Source organism: Alosa pseudoharengus, unplaced genomic scaffold, assembly GCF_046254945.1.
Source record: "Alosa pseudoharengus isolate Yale_2024_CS ecotype anadromous, Long Island Sound unplaced genomic scaffold, YU_APseudo_1.1 YU_APseudo_1.1_scf_22, whole genome shotgun sequence".
Lineage (NCBI taxonomy): Eukaryota > Metazoa > Chordata > Actinopteri > Clupeiformes > Clupeidae > Alosa > Alosa pseudoharengus.
The window spans coordinates 13,273,468-13,289,068 of NW_027468680.1; the positions used below are offsets into that span (position 1 = coordinate 13,273,468).

Sequence of the window (15,601 nt, forward strand, 5' to 3'; positions counted from 1 at the left end):
CCTTCAAATCCTGCTGCCGCACGTCACACGACTTCATCAGATTCGTACTCCACCCGTAGCAGCCATGATGGTAGGTTTATCCACAATTACTGCATGCCCTGGTTTAGATTTTTAATGTGCAAAAGGTTTCTGTCGAGTTGCGAAGACGCCTGTCATGTTGATGATGATCGGGTGATCAATACTGTGCATTTTGACTTTATGTTCGCAGCAAGAAGGGCTGGACGACGGTCCCGATTTCCTCTCTGAAGAGGAGAGGGGTGTAAGTTTTTTCTTTAATTCCTCACTTTTCCGTTATATTAAACTCATTCCTCTTTTTAAGTATCGTGTTGCGAAACCAGTTGTCAAATACAATCTATAATGTGTTTATGTGCAACGTTGCCTGGGTGTGTGAAATCGCTGTTGTAACTCACGATAGCTAGCTAGCTTTCCTGGCTCAGTGTTGCTGCTACAGTGTCAGTTGACTTCCTACTGTGGCTAGTGCTATCTGCTAGCGGGATTCTGCACGGAATTCCAACATGTAACTTGGCTAGCTAGCTAATCATCACATTATAAACCAGTTGAATGAAAAGGACCAAATGTATAACCGCAGTGATTGTTTTCACAGCTTAATAAGAGAGAAGAAAGGTCACACGTGCCTTGTTTGGTGTTAAATCATGTTAATAAAGTTTACGCTGTTGCTAACTATAATACGCTAGCGAGACAAAAAACAGTTTCTAGCTTAGGGCGCACAATGGCGAATCACTGCTTCAGTTTAGCATCACAGATATTTTAAAGATTGAATTGGTAATGTTTTAGAATTTTGTTTAGAGTATCGGTTCTTGATTTGTTAATGGGGGTTTGTCGTATTCTTAAAACTGACACGACAAATCAAGGTAACGTTAGTGTGCCCTTCGCAATGGTGCGTCGTAATCAAACACCAAGGGATATTCTCTGCTGTTTTGGCAGAGAAACGCTCAGGTACAAGATAATCAGCTGTTGTTAAGACAGGTGCAATTTTGCTTGACATTAGTGATGTGTTTATTACACCAGCGTACCAGCCTAGAGCAGGCCTGCTTCAGAAACGCATGGTCACTTTATCAAATAAGAAATCATGATAAGGGTTTCTTACATTACTTACTCTTGTTGCTTATTTGCTTCCATTTTAGCCAAGGGCAGTCAACGTGGATCTCCAAACTGATGCAACTTTACAAGTGGATATTTCCGATGCACTTAGTGAGCGTGATAAGGTCAAGTTCACAGTTCATACAAAGGTATGATGGTGACCTTTCCTTGTACACTATAGGTCTGTCTTCTTGAATTGGTTTACAAGGAGTGTGTTTTTTATCTTATGTGATGGCTTTTGACAAAGAGTGTAGCGGTATAATATGTGATTATCTTGACGTTATCATTTGCAGTTGAAGATCACCATGCATGTTCCTTGTTTATTTTGTTGTCATCTTCTAGCTGATTGCATAAAATGGCTCATTACTGAGAGCTATTAGCAGCTTTAAACCACCATTTAATAATTAATGACAGCTCATACTTACTTTTGTCAATGGGTCTCATAGGATTGCCTCTGTCTGACACTGAAATGCTTAAGTACTTATAATGGGGCACAAGCAATTTTAGATCACTCGTAGTGGTGTGTGTGTGGTGTATATGTGTGTGTGTGTATGTGTAGGAAATAAAGCGAGATCCATGCCTCAATGTTCTACCGAGACTTTATACAATATAAGTCAATATGATTTGGAGTTAATATTTGATCCACTTCTCCTTTCCCAGACCACTCTCCCCAACTTCAAACAGAATGAGTTTTCTGTTGTACGCCAGCACGAAGAGTTCATCTGGCTTCACGACTCCTTTGTGGAGAATGAGGAATATGCGGGTTACATTGTGAGTTTGCTTACCTATCTTGAATTTCCCCTGGGGATCAATAAAGTATCTATCTATCTATCTATCTATCTATCTATCTATCTATCTATCTATCTATCTATCTACCTACCTACCTCTTCCAAGGTCACACGGTCTCCTTATACAGGTAAATGGGGCACTGTGGTTGTAACAGGATTGAGACTTCAATGCAGTTTTTTTGCCATTTGTAAGGATTATAAGGTTCAGTTGGTTGGCTTATGGCCTCCTTACACCAAACAACTTTGACAAGATTTGGGAAAGATTCTTGAAAGATTTGAGTCTTTTGAGTAAAGCTTGAATGGGAGGGGCATTAGTTAAAAGACTACAATCTTTCAAGAATCTTTCCCAATCTGGTCAAAGTTGTTTGGTGTAAGGTGGCCATTACTTGTAAGAGCAAGGTGCTGTTCAGACTTGATTGTAATTGGCTAATTGTAATGGTGTCAATATTAAGTGTAGCTGCTCTAGATCTCAAATCATATCTAAGGTAATGTTCTAACAGGTCCAAACAGGTCAAAGTGACACTGCCAGTAGTGGTTGTAAAGGGTTAAAGTAGGAGGTGTCTTGTTAAGTGAACATCCTCACCAGTTGTCAGCAATTTTGCCTGTAATGCAATTTCCTGATTATGGTACCCAGGGAAATGCTTTACGTCTGACATGGGTTTCAATAGAAGCTGCTGAATGCTTTATGCTTATGGGAAAGTGTCTGTCAAGATGTCACCCAAGTCAGAGAAATGCAAGCTTTCATTGTCAGATTCACACAAGCTGCCCTGCCTTTAGGAATTTATGCAAAGGTAGATGGCCCAACTTATCAGTGGGCAGGGAATGATATTGAAATGGTGATGATTTCTAATGCAATGATGTTGTAAGTGTATCAGCACTAGATAGTATGTGAGCAGTTTCTGCATCCTGCTTCCTTCCTACTTTCAAACAGCAGTCTTTCTTGCCAGTCATGTTCACTATTTTCCTCTGCAGTCTCTTTGTATTGGCTTTCAAATGAAAACATTACAGAGATGGCCAAAGCAGGGGGAGAAGCATTCTGCTTTTGATTAAAGAGGTCTCTTTAAGGACTCTTAGGGATGCCACAATGTATTTTGGACAATATCTTCTCTGGCTGAAGTCCAGCCATTTTATAATTGTTTTTTTTATAGCTGAGACTGGGAGAGAGACACAGCAACATTAGGATGATGGGGGCCCCTCCTCATTTAGAATTTCAAACTAGGCACAGACAACTCAACCGCTCCCATTTTGATGTTGACTAGCAGGACACACACACACACACACAGTTGTACATCAAATATTCCCCTGCATTACTGTGAGATTTATCACGTCCCATTTGGGGTGTGTTTTAAGCCAGCCTGAGCAGGCAGCACTTGCAGTACATTTCCGTGATTTGTTTTGGAAATGGCATAGATGTAGCACAGTGTGAATTTGCATCCACCCCAGACAGCTAGTGGTCATCTACAGAAATGACATGGAACTGGAGCTGTGGCGCAAGTGGTAGCATCCCATACAATATTGGTAGCATCCCAGTGCCCACGAGGACCCAGGTTCAATGTCTGGCCTGAGGTCATTTTCTTGATTTCTCTCCCCATCTTTCTGCCACTACTTTCCTGTCTACTCTGTCCACTGTCCGATGAATAAAGGCCAGAAAAGCCCAAAAATAAACCTTTTAAAGAGTGGGCATGGAATAACTCAAATCTCTGTGAAGTACGCTTCTCAACCCTTAATGTGTCACCGTCAGATTCCGCCAGCTCCACCACGACCAGACTTCGACGCCTCCCGCGAAAAGCTTCAGAAGCTGGGCGAAGGGGAGGGCTCCATGACAAAGGAGGAATTTACCAAAATGAAGCAGGAGCTCGAGGCGTGAGTTGTTTGTTGTTTTGTTTGTTTGTTTTCCATATTTTGAGTTTGTTAACGTTCGGTTTATTGCCGCTGTAGTTGCACTGCAGTGACAGTCACTTCTCTTTCTCAGTGAATACCTGGCCATTTTCAAGAAGACGGTGGCTATGCACGAGGTGTTTCTGTGTCGGGTGGCTGCTCATCCCGTCCTGCGCAAAGACATGAATTTTCATGTGTTTTTAGAGTATAACCAAGATGTAAGTGAAATCTCACTTTTTTATGGTCTTAATATTTCCACAATGTTTGTATAGAGGTAGACGTCTCACTTGAAGGTACCACAAAGGAAAACCCATTGAATTTGAGTGTCAAATATGTAATATCATGACATTTGATACCTATCGACTTTGATCTTGTATGTGATCTTTCTCTCTCTCTCTCTCTCTCTCCTCTCTCTCTCTCTCTGCCTCTCTCAGCTGAGTGTACGAGGCAAGAACAAGAAGGAGAAGCTGGAGGACTTCTTCAAGAATGTGGTGAAGTCAGCAGACGGCGTGTTGGTGGCCGGAGTGAAGGTGAGTGAGCAGAGGTTGGGGTGGAGCTGGCGCCTCTGTGCGAGGTCCACCACCACCATGTGACCATGTGACCGTCATGTGACTCACTGTGGCTGGTAAGCGGTGGAGGAACAAGAGTTCAGTGGACGAGTGGGGGTGGGGAGAGTGGAGGGAAGGGCAACAGGGTTAACAGGAGGTGAACTATTTTTTTATATATAAAAGTACTTTGTTGTTTTATGTCAGCAATCAGTAAAAAAAATGTCCATATGTCAATAAAAAGACTTGTTATACACCTGTGTATATGAAGTGGTGCCTTTTTTTTGTTTTGGTTGAAAACATCCACTCTATCTTGCAGGACGTAGATGACTTCTTCGAGCACGAGAAGACATTCCTTATAGAATACCATAACCGGGTTAAAGACGCCTCAGTGAAATCAGATAGAATGATCAGATCTCACAAAAGTAAGTCTCCTCTCTCCAACGACTCATTGGCAGGCTATGGGTAAGCAAACGGATGCTCATACTCCAATTCAAGTCATTTTGCATTGGTCTCAGTTGGGGGAATTACCATTGAAATGTCTCATAACATTGGGTCTCATTGGCTTGATCAGGAACCAATCAGGCCTCTTCCCGGCAGAAACGTATCATGTTTTACTGCTGACAGAAGCAAGTGTACTTTTAGTGTCTGCCACTGTGCACTGTATTTTATGTCTGCTCTTTTCTTCACGTTAATTTGCTGACTGCTGTGGAAATGGGTGAGTTAAATTTTGTTTTTGCCAGTCCCATTATCTGAGAAGGCGTTGCCTGGTCATGTCTGAGGCATTGTTGAAGGCTGGCTGCTTGTTTGAATGTAGTGAAAGTGATGGTTGACTGTCCAGTTGTTTAATGCTATGAAATTCATGTGACTTGTTGAACCACCGCCTCAAGCAGGGCCCTTTCATTTTTGACAAGATCCTGCTGTTACAGCAAACTCACAGCATAATGTCCAAGCTTCAAGCCCTCTGTATAGTCAACTGTCATTTCTGTGTAGACCATGGTCTTGTCCAAGAGAAGTCTTGTTTATTAGATTCCCACAACAATAAAACATGATACCTGCCTCTAAAACAAAAATTGGGATGCATTGACCCAAAAGGTCCTGCTGATGGGTGAAGTAAAATAAACAGGATCTGTACACTGACTGAGTTGGCTGGATGAGTCAAGCAGGTGCATCTGTGCATGTAGTATGGCTGGCTTGGATGCGAGATGTATGTATGTTTTGTTTATGTTAATGTAGTGTCTGTTCCGAGGCATTTGATCACAGATCTGGATCCTTTCAGGCGCCGCAGACGACATCAACAGAATTGCCTCCGCAATGTACAGCATTGGGACCCAGGATTCAACAGACATGTGCAAGTGCGTTCATCGTGCAAAAATCTTGAGTGTTCTTGCATTTTAAGTTTCTGTTATTGAAACTGTATTTTTATTTGTTGTTTGACTTGTAGATTCTTCCTGAAGGTGTCGGAGCTCTTTGAGAAAACACGGGTAAAACATTTCATATTCCTACTGTTACAAATCATCGCCAGTCGCTCCTGAACTTTTTATGGCAGGCACCCCTTTGATAACAAGAAGAAACCCCTACACCCCTACACACCTCATTGCAAAAATTTAAACAATCATATAGCCTATTACCTGTTTCTACTGATAGTTAAAATGATGCCCATCAGCTGTTGCATAACTTGTCTTTAAACATTATTTCTACATTTGAAAAAAAAAAAAACTTCAGGCTACCTACAAGGTTAAACATTTTCAGTTTCCTCTCATTAGCCAATCAAACTACTGTATTTTAATATTAAAATTATTATTTACTTTTTAATATTTTATTTTATTTTAGGCATTATTAAACGTTGGTCAAAGCTGACTGGTTTAAATACTGTTGTATAATTGGCTGTATTCATTCCACTCTTAATTGGTTTATGTTAGGCACATGTCTGTTGTATTAATTAGGGGGGCTATGCCTTCGCTAAAGGTCCAGAACAAGTACAAAGTAGGCTATAAATTCATTACCAAATAGGTTAAGTTAGTTACAGTCTGCTCTAATTTGACCTTTTAGTTCGTTAGTTTATGATTTCTTTTTCCTTTTTTGCCCTCAACCTGTGCCTTGTCCAATACCTATCTAGGAATATTTGAAGCTTAGTCATTCCATTACTGTTTAGTGAGTTAGTGGTTGTTACAGTAAAATGTTTTGATGACCACATTGAAAGAACTGTCAGCTGAATAAGAGTAAGTCATCACTTTGCCCTTATAATGCACCCTTTAATTCCCTTGCCCCTCCATGTGCAGAAAATTGAGGCGCGTGTAGCAGCTGATGAGGACCTGAAACTTGCTGACCTGTTGAAGTACTACCTCAGGGAGTCACAAGCTGCAAAGGTAAAATGTCTTATATTTTCTTTATTTAAATTTAAGATTTCATTTAGATAATCATTTCAAGTTAGCGCCTGGGGCAAACATAGAGAACCTTCTATCTCATTTGTAATGCAACATTTAAGGTGGAACACAGATGTGTTTGAGGACACTGTTGAGTAACTCCATACACTGTCAGGTGGTTGAATGACGAGATACATATGCTGTATTTCTTCTTTCCTTTCAGGACCTTTTGTATAGACGGGGGAGGGCACTTGTTGATTACGAAAACGCAAACAAAGCTCTCGACAAAGCAAGGGCTAAGAACAAAGATGTTCTTCAAGCAGAAACCTCCCAGCAGTTGTGCTGTCAGAAATTTGAGAAAATTTCCGAGTCAGCCAAACAAGGTGCAATTTTGCTTCTATAAATAAAAATGTAACACTTCCAAGCACCACTGACTTCTACATTCCTTGATTAGCGTTGTATGGAAGCTTATGCAAAGTATATTTTTTCTTCAAAACTCAGAATTGATAGATTTCAAGACAAGACGAGTAGCAGCCTTCCGGAAGAATTTGGTGGAGCTGGCAGAGCTGGAGCTGAAACACGCCAAGGTAACATCACAGATATCTCCTGGAACACACTGAATTGATTTTACTCCCTATGAGCCATTTCAGTGATGACGCTTTTTCTCTCTCCCATGTCTTTGTTTTGTCTTGTTTTTCTTTCCCTCACCAGGGTAATCTTCAACTGTTGCAAAGCTGTCTCGGGGTCCTAAAAGGAGATACTTAAAGACTGAACTGATGGTTGATGGTGCAGGCATCCTCCCCGCTTTTTGGCTTTTTCTTCCCTCCAGAAGATGAGGGAAGAGAGAGAAAGAGAGAGAGAGAGCATATCTTATAAGGGAGGGCACTTCTTCCCTGAAGGATGTCTTGTTAGTCACCACTACCAGAGACACCATAATCCCTCCACTTATTCCCCTATTCAAAGTGCGGAGGCCCTTGGTGAGAAGTCTCCACTTGCCCACACAGCACAAGAACCTATCAAGGAAGGAAAAAAAAAGTCTAATCACGTCTGTTTTTAAAGTTGTTATAAAATGTCATTTCTTCATGGGGTTGGTTCTCAATGTCACCTTCATTCTTTTTTTTTTTTTTTTTGGGGGGGGGGGGGTGGTGTCATTTTTTTGTCCTTTTTTTTTTTGTTGTTTCATTTTTTATGTTTGCTTAGTGTAATCATCAAAGCAGTTAGTTTTGGTAATCCTCTCTGTGATGCTGCTCATGTACCTTGTAAGAAAGAACGAAAGAAAAAAAGAAAAAAGTTGAGCTGATTGTTACTATTATTAAAAGTGTATTGTCACTAAAAAGCCTTGTATATGTTGTATTAGTTTTCACTGTACGGTTCATGATCATCATAATCACACTAATAGTTTTGATACATTTAAGTAAATTTTCATATAAAGTGTATCTCTTCTGTTTATTTTCATTCCATAGCAGTAATGCATTATTATGTTTGCCTTAAATTGTAGATTTAACCCTATCAGATATTGTTTTTAAAAATCATAAATGGATAAATTTGTTCTGTTGTCCCCCGATATTTTTAAAAGTGCACTGTATATGAATGTTTTTTTCACACTATGTGACCAAAGCTTCCATTAATTGAAATGGAGGAATGCTGATATACAAACAGTAACAATAAAGAAAAAATAACAACAATTGATAGTGTTTACTTCAGAATGCCCAGGTATCCCTCTTTTGCCTCTTAGGTATATTTGCCTCATAGGCTTATATTTGGGATTTCTCTACCTAAATAAAAGCAGCAAACGATGAGACTACGGAATGACCATGGATAATAGTAGACGGTATGGTAAGAGGACACATGTTTGATACATTTTGCAGCTGGTGTTGAAGTCATTCATTCACGACCACATTTTAGAATGTTAATTTTGTGCTGTGCATGTGACGTGTAACAAAATAATAACAGTAAGTATCAATTCATTGTGGTAAATACATGACCCTTGAGTCATTCATTCATTATTAAGATAAACATACCAATTTAATACTCTGGTCTAGAGTCTCAAATGTTTCATTTTCCTTTTTAGAACGACTTTTATTTTGTCACACTGGGTAACCCGGAAACGATTATATACATCGTGCGCGTTTTGGAGTTCAACTTGGTAGATGGTAGAAGTATGGTAGATGGTTCTTGTTTTTTTATTTTATTTATTTATTTAGGTTGATTGCACGACTTTTAGGTCAAACGTTGCTTGCCTGACAAAATGAATCGAAAGGAGGACTATGACTCTTACGAAATTGAGGAGCCAAGCGACGAGGAGAGAGCTAGTAGCAGGTATGGGGCACTTGTTTTGATTTCGAGCTCACCAGCTAGCTGGCTAGCTAGCTAGTTACTGGTTGAGTAAGTTAGACTGTATTAACAATTTAATTTATTGTGGTTGATGGTATACTGCAACGAGCAAAAATACATTATCAGTAGTAACGTTATTCGTTTGATAAGGTTAAAGAGAAATCGCAACCACTAAAACGACGCTGTGGTGTCAGTAGATCTTATCATTAGCCCACCATATGAGTTAAGCATGGAGTTCGTCTCAAGGAATGATGTGTCTTGTCTCTCCAGCTCTGAAGATGAACTTGACATTCTCCTCAATGGAACTCCAGAACAGAAGAAGAAGCTCCTTCGAGAATATCTTACAGGGGAGAGCGAGTCTTCCAGTTGTGACGAATTCGAGAAAGAGATGGAAGCAGAGCTCACTACTACCATGAACTCTATCGAAGGCAACTGGGCAGCTCCTCTTGGACAAGGTTGACACACACTCATACACAGATAAGAGAGTGGTCGAGAATTTTTCTCATGAGCTAAAGTAAATATTACCTCATGTGGAAATAAGCCCTAAGCCAACCAAGAGTGCCTTTATTCAGATGTAGACTGCCTTCAATAGTTACTAACCAGTGATTATGCTGTGCAGCTGGTGTGTCCACAGGAACAAGTGGAGGCTCCGATCCATCTGGCACACAGCCACAACAGGTGTATGACAGCATCTACTTTGACTCTGACTCTGATTCAGATCAGGAGGGAAAAGCAGGTATGTGTATTCACAGTTAATTTCATTTGTTAGGTCATTTACAACATGACTGCTTGGACATTCCAGGAAGTATAAGTATATATCATTTTTTGATCCCGTGAGGGAAATTTGGTCTCTGCATTAACCCAATCGGTGAATTAGTGAAACACAAACAGCACACAGTGAACACGCAGTGAGGTGAAGCACACACTAATCCCAGCGCAGTGAGCTGCCTGCTTCAACGGCGGCGCTCGGGGAGCAGTGAGGGGTTAGGTGCCTTGCTCAAGGGCACTTCAGCCGCGGCCCACTGGTCGGGGCTCGAACCGGCAACCCTCCGGTTGCAAATCCAGAGTGCTAACCAGTGGGCCAGTAGCCTTTCTACCCCACAACTAATCTGGGTACCCAGAAGCTCGCATCATGCTGAACGAACATCTGGGCCAAAACTTTCACAACAGGAAAACAGCTACTTTCAGAGACGCCCACTGATCTCACTTCCGTTGTGTTCATGGGGAAAAGTTCCTACCGAAACCAGTAAAAAATGGCTGGCGATACAAGCATAACTTTTTTGGGCAGCCGTGGCCTACTGGTTAGCACTTCGGACCTGTAACCAGAGGGCTGCCGGTTCGAACCCCGACCAGTAGGCACGGCTGAAGTGCCCTTGAGCAAGGCACCTAACCCCTCACTGCTCCCCGAGCGCCGCTGTTGAAGCAGGCAGCTCACTGCGCCAGGATTAGTGTGCTTCACCTCACTGTGTGTACACTGTGTACTGTGTGTGTTTCACTAATTCACGGATTGGGATAAATGCAGAGACCAAATTTCCCTCAAGGGATCAAAATAGTATATATACTGAACTGTGTTTAGAGCCGATTTTTGAAGAAACATTTGCTTTAAACCTCTGCAGAAGTTATGTCTCATTTGCCTAAACAAAGGCTAGCCAGAGATGGCTACAAAGGCAAACTAAACGCCATAGTTTTGGTTGTTAGTCTGCTGTCGGCGGTATTTTCATGAAACACCCAGTACATGTGCATACTCACAAGGTCTGCCACCTCTCCGCGATTGGCTATTGAAAAAAGCTTTGTTCGAAATCAGAGACATTCCCCCCCGCCCTATTTTCCCCTGAATCCAAGCGTATTCCTCTACACTACCCCACAACTATTTTGTGGTACTAGTAAGTGTGTGTTGACTGTCCCCAGGAAGCTCCAAGTCTCAGAGAAAGAAACAGCATGTCATCCCTACAAATGACGAGCTATTGTACGATCCAGATGAAGATGACCGTGATCAAGCTTGGGCAGATGCCAAGAGGAGAAGGTCAGCCTACATAAACATGAAACTTATCACACATGCGTAAGATGCACACCTATAGTCACACAAACTTAAAATGAATCCAATCATTTACACCCTCCCAACAGGTACAGCCGATGCCAAGCAACCGTGGGAAGGAACAGGATGCGGTCGCAGGCTCTCCCCTCCAGTGATGCTGTACTGAACTGCCCCTCATGCATGACCACACTATGTCTGGACTGTCAGAGGTGAGAGGATAAGTGAAAGATGACAGATCTTTAATCAGAATTGGAACTTTTTACTTACTTTATATTAGATGTATTAATTTAACAGACGCTTCTATCCAAAGTGACTTACATATGTAAATTATATTACAACCCCACTTCCAAAAAAGTTGGGACGATGTGCAAATAAATACAGAATGTGATAATCTGCAAACCTCATAAACTCATTTAGCTGCAAAAGAGAGCTAGACAACTTGAAAATGACAAATATGACTATTTCATGGAAAATATAAGCACATTTTTAATTTAATACCAGCAACAAGTCTAAAGAAATTGATATTGAACTTACTGTTTGTTAATGTACTTGAAGCAGTTTGGATTGCATTACTTAATTTATGTTTTGTGTCTAGACATACTTGATACTTAAAGATTCATATTCTATACCTTAATAGAATATTCTATTAGTGATCGGAACACTGATACTAAAAACAATTATATGATAACTTGGTGTTATTGAATCAATTAGATATTTGTAATTTTACTTTTATATCATATTATATCAATGTGGTGTTTAAAATCAGCCTGTTGAAAAATGCCCTCTTATTCTGACCACAGACATGAAAAATACAGGACACAGTACAGAGCAATGTTTGTAATGAACTGTGATGTCAACAAAGAGGAGATTCTGAGGTACAAAGCACCACAGAAGAAGCAGAAACAAACCAGGAAGAAACGTAAACATAATCAGACAGATACAGAGCCTGAGGCTGCCCAGCCAGGAACCACAGACAGTCGTTTGGGAGGGATGGATGAGGACGAGATCTACCACCCAGTGTTGTGTACAGAGTGTTCCACGGAGGTGGCTGTGTACGACAAGGATGAGGTTTACCATTTCTTCAACATACTGGCTAGTCACAGTTGAGCACTTCTATTTGGAACACTTCTTCATGAGTCATTGACTTGCTGAGGTCTGGTCATGTAATTCATACCCTTGCAATCAAATCACAACACTGGTTTGAACAACTGTGTCACCGAAAGACTGTTTTGTGAAAATGGTAATGGAAAGCAGTACATGGACCAGTCACAACTCATAGTAACTGATTTTCACAGGCTGAAACCATAACAGTCTGTTAAGACTACCTCTAATAGAGGTGAGTTGCAAAACATTTAGTTTGTTGAAAGTTTTTTTTTTGCTGGACTGTTTTTTTTTTCTATTGGGCAATATCAGAGGTTTAGTTATTCTAATGATTTTTAAAACATTGTCTGCAGTGTACTGTACATTTTTATGTGATATAAAATTGAATCCCTGAATTGAATCCCAGAGATCATGTTGACTTTGTATTTAGTTTTGATTCCCATATTTTCATATACCAGCAACATGTGCACTAAATCATTTGGTTTATTAACCCTACACTTTTATTCCTATGAATTGCAGTACTGATATTATAACGATAATAAAGAGGTGGAAAAGTCCAGCTGATTCTAATGAGCAGTTCTCTTCAGCCAGGTGGATCAGCTAATGGGTGAAATCACCTGTGTTAAGTGCACAGGTAGAACCAATACATGGTTGGACTTTTAGTTTCTGAAGCTGGACTCTTCCACCTCTGATTATAATATTGTGATGGGACCCTATTATTTTAAGCATTTTCTACATTCTGATCTACCTTTGAACCACCTGAACTGCGAGGTCATAACCCGTGTCCTGCCACACCCCTGAGGCGAGCCAGCATTGGCTGACGCTAGGCGTATCGTCATTGTTACCAGGAAATAGTCCGGAAGAAGCTGCTGAGGAGGAGCCGAGCACAGCACAAGACGAAAGGCTACCTCGAACATAATCATGGCGCTTGGGGATGCCTGGAAACAGATTTCTTGGTTTTATTACCAGTATTTACTCGTCACAGCGTTGTATATGCTGGAGCCCTGGGAGAGGACAATCTTCAGTATCCTTTAAAACCTTAAACCGGTATTTCTGTATTCCAGGATTGTTAAGCAATGAATGTAACGCTACTCGTACTTGCTAATTTGCTATCTTGTTAGACTTTCAAGAATAGTTAGCCAAACAATTAAGATTGTTTGTTCAGTGAAAGGCTTACCAGTATATTTATTCTATAACGTTACCCACATTGAAAAACTAAAGATACCCGAATAATGCTGTGAATATTGATCGCTTCTAAACGTGTAAACGTAAGCTATCTGGCTATGTTGGGTATCCGACTACTAGTAAGTCTAATTTAGCGCTAGATTCACCACGATAAACAACTATCGCTGACAAACATGATTTCTTGAGAAAGGGTACCTAATAAATCTGAATTGCGTCTGCTGCTCCATCATTTAATACTGACGGAAGAATATAATAGAGTAGCATAAACACATTCGTGAAGCTTAGTTCACTGTTGCCACAATTCCGTCATTAGCCTACTAGCTTATCAGCAAAGGTATAGCTATCCTCATAGGCTACTGCATATTTACCTGATATTTACATAGAATCTAGCTCTTTAAATCATGCGAGAGCAAAGCTCACGGCTTTACTCCGGCCCCTTCAGTCTGTGGGAGGAGAAACAAATCCGGTGAGGTTAACCAGCTGAGTTCCTTTAAATTACTTTGTTAACCGTCGTTAGAGCTCATCATAGAAATAATAACACATGGCTCAATAATGGGCCCAACAAACGTAATTTTAGTTTCGTGTTACATCACCCTGCCCCAAAAGAATCACCTGTTCCTGCCGTCACCTGTTCATGTAATTTTAATGGCCTTGGCCTATGAAGATCACACCATGATCGCCTAGTCTGACGCGGTCAATCGTGAAAGACCATGGTGGGAGACAAAAACATCGTGTAATCTGCATAGGCCATTAAAGGTAAAATGTTTATTCAGGTGTCAAACCGGTTTGTGTGAAGGACAAGCGCTTGCTAGGCTGCTACTTACTAATACATTTATAGTTATTGGTTGGTGAGACATGTTTACGTATCTGAAAACAATTTACCTACACAATTCTTTTATTCCAACTTACTGGAAGGCCTTTTCTTTGTTTCTCAAATAAGTGCACAGACAATGCTCACTTCTACCTGGGACAAACAACAGTGGCATGTGCTTTATTCTGTGGCACTGTGTTGTCCTTAACAATGTCTCAGATTCGCTCTTGATCTCTGTAGCAGGAATGGCAGTGTACACAGGGTATGTGTTCATGCCCCAACACATCATGGCCATTCTGCACTACTTTGAAGTGATTTAGTGATGTCTGTTCTGTGCCTTTGTGGATGTGCTTGCTGCCATTGTCTTGCGGCTACAAAAGAGGAGTGGTTCTGAGGACTATGTCATAAACACTGGACCTGTGATGATTGGGAGCATGGTCATTTTGGGTGGCCGGGAGGAAGAAGGTGAAACAAGCACAGCCTTGTGGCCGACCATCCAGTCCTGCTTAAATTGTGGTCTTGCTGCAATTCACCTTCCCTTTACCTGTGACTTTAACTGCGCAAATGTCTTTAAATATTTTTTTTTTTCATGGAGTATAAGATGTTTATTTTGGCAGCGATATGTTAAGATGGCAGATATTTTTTCCTGATATATATGTGTATATACAATTGTATACATATTGTAAAGTTTTATAGTGACTTTGGAAAGAAAATGTTTTCTTTTTTCATCCTTGATGCTATCAGTCAAATAACCATGTTTTAATGTCACTATTAATTGAATTTGTTTTGTTTGTTTAATGCCCACTCTCTGTACACCCAAATATATATATATAATGTAAACAAAATATGTGTCTGTTTCAAACTAGACTGTTAAAACTCTCTCAGGTGTATTGTGTAAAATGTTGACCTATTGTTCATTTAAAATACCCAGTTATGAGGGGTATTGTCCATCACCTTTCAGTTTGAGGCTGTGACCAGAAGTTGAATATGGAGACGCAGGTATCTTTCTTTCCTTAGAAATATTTATTGTTTATTGTCACAAATAGTTGGTTGCACTACAGCAAAGACCCCCTTCTGACAATGCATTCCAGAGAAGAACTTTTTTTTTGTTTTGTTTTACAGTGGTCTTTTTTTTTCGTTTTTCTTTTTTTTTTTTACAATAAACACTGTATACAATCTTACATATATACCTCCATGCCTCCTTTATACTTGCTTATACACTGCCATCTGTACTGGCATTTGGCTGGGAGGGGGTAGGGAAAGGTATTATGATACACCTACCGTCACTGGCATTGGATCTAAACTGAACCAACAGCTGGATATTTTTAAACTCTGGGATGAGGATGTGCTCACGTATGCTCATGTACAGGACTGCCTTGGAATTTGCTCCAGGAAAAAAAAAAAAAAAATAGTTTCCTAGGGCAACGTCATTTAAATTAGTCCTTATCTGAAGGGAT

General features: G+C 40.4%; 3 protein-coding genes across 3 annotated transcripts; all 3 read left to right on the forward strand.

Annotated features, from left to right (window-relative positions):
- On the forward strand, nt 1-8,363 carry snx6 (sorting nexin 6). Its single transcript, XM_076300617.1, has 14 exons — nt 1-70; nt 209-259; nt 1,146-1,250; nt 1,762-1,872; nt 3,631-3,752; nt 3,862-3,985; nt 4,202-4,297; nt 4,632-4,737; nt 5,592-5,667; nt 5,757-5,796; nt 6,595-6,681; nt 6,902-7,061; nt 7,180-7,265; nt 7,390-8,363. Exons 1-14 carry the CDS (start codon nt 65-67, stop codon nt 7,441-7,443), a joined length of 1,224 nt encoding a protein of 407 aa, XP_076156732.1. The 5' UTR covers nt 1-64; the 3' UTR covers nt 7,444-8,363.
- A 444-nt stretch (nt 8,364-8,807) lies between these two features.
- On the forward strand, nt 8,808-12,548 carry eapp (e2f-associated phosphoprotein). Its single transcript, XM_076300618.1, has 6 exons — nt 8,808-8,997; nt 9,283-9,467; nt 9,632-9,748; nt 10,921-11,035; nt 11,137-11,256; nt 11,848-12,548. Exons 1-6 carry the CDS (start codon nt 8,927-8,929, stop codon nt 12,152-12,154), a joined length of 915 nt encoding a protein of 304 aa, XP_076156733.1. The 5' UTR covers nt 8,808-8,926; the 3' UTR covers nt 12,155-12,548.
- A 455-nt stretch (nt 12,549-13,003) lies between these two features.
- Nucleotides 13,004-15,325, forward strand: sptssa (serine palmitoyltransferase, small subunit A). The gene is made up of 2 exons (XM_076300620.1): nt 13,004-13,172; nt 14,364-15,325. The coding sequence occupies exons 1-2, from the start codon at nt 13,070-13,072 to the stop codon at nt 14,462-14,464; spliced, it is 204 nt and encodes a 67-aa protein (XP_076156735.1). The 5' UTR covers nt 13,004-13,069; the 3' UTR covers nt 14,465-15,325.
- The last annotated feature ends 276 nt before the right edge of the window (nt 15,326-15,601 follow it).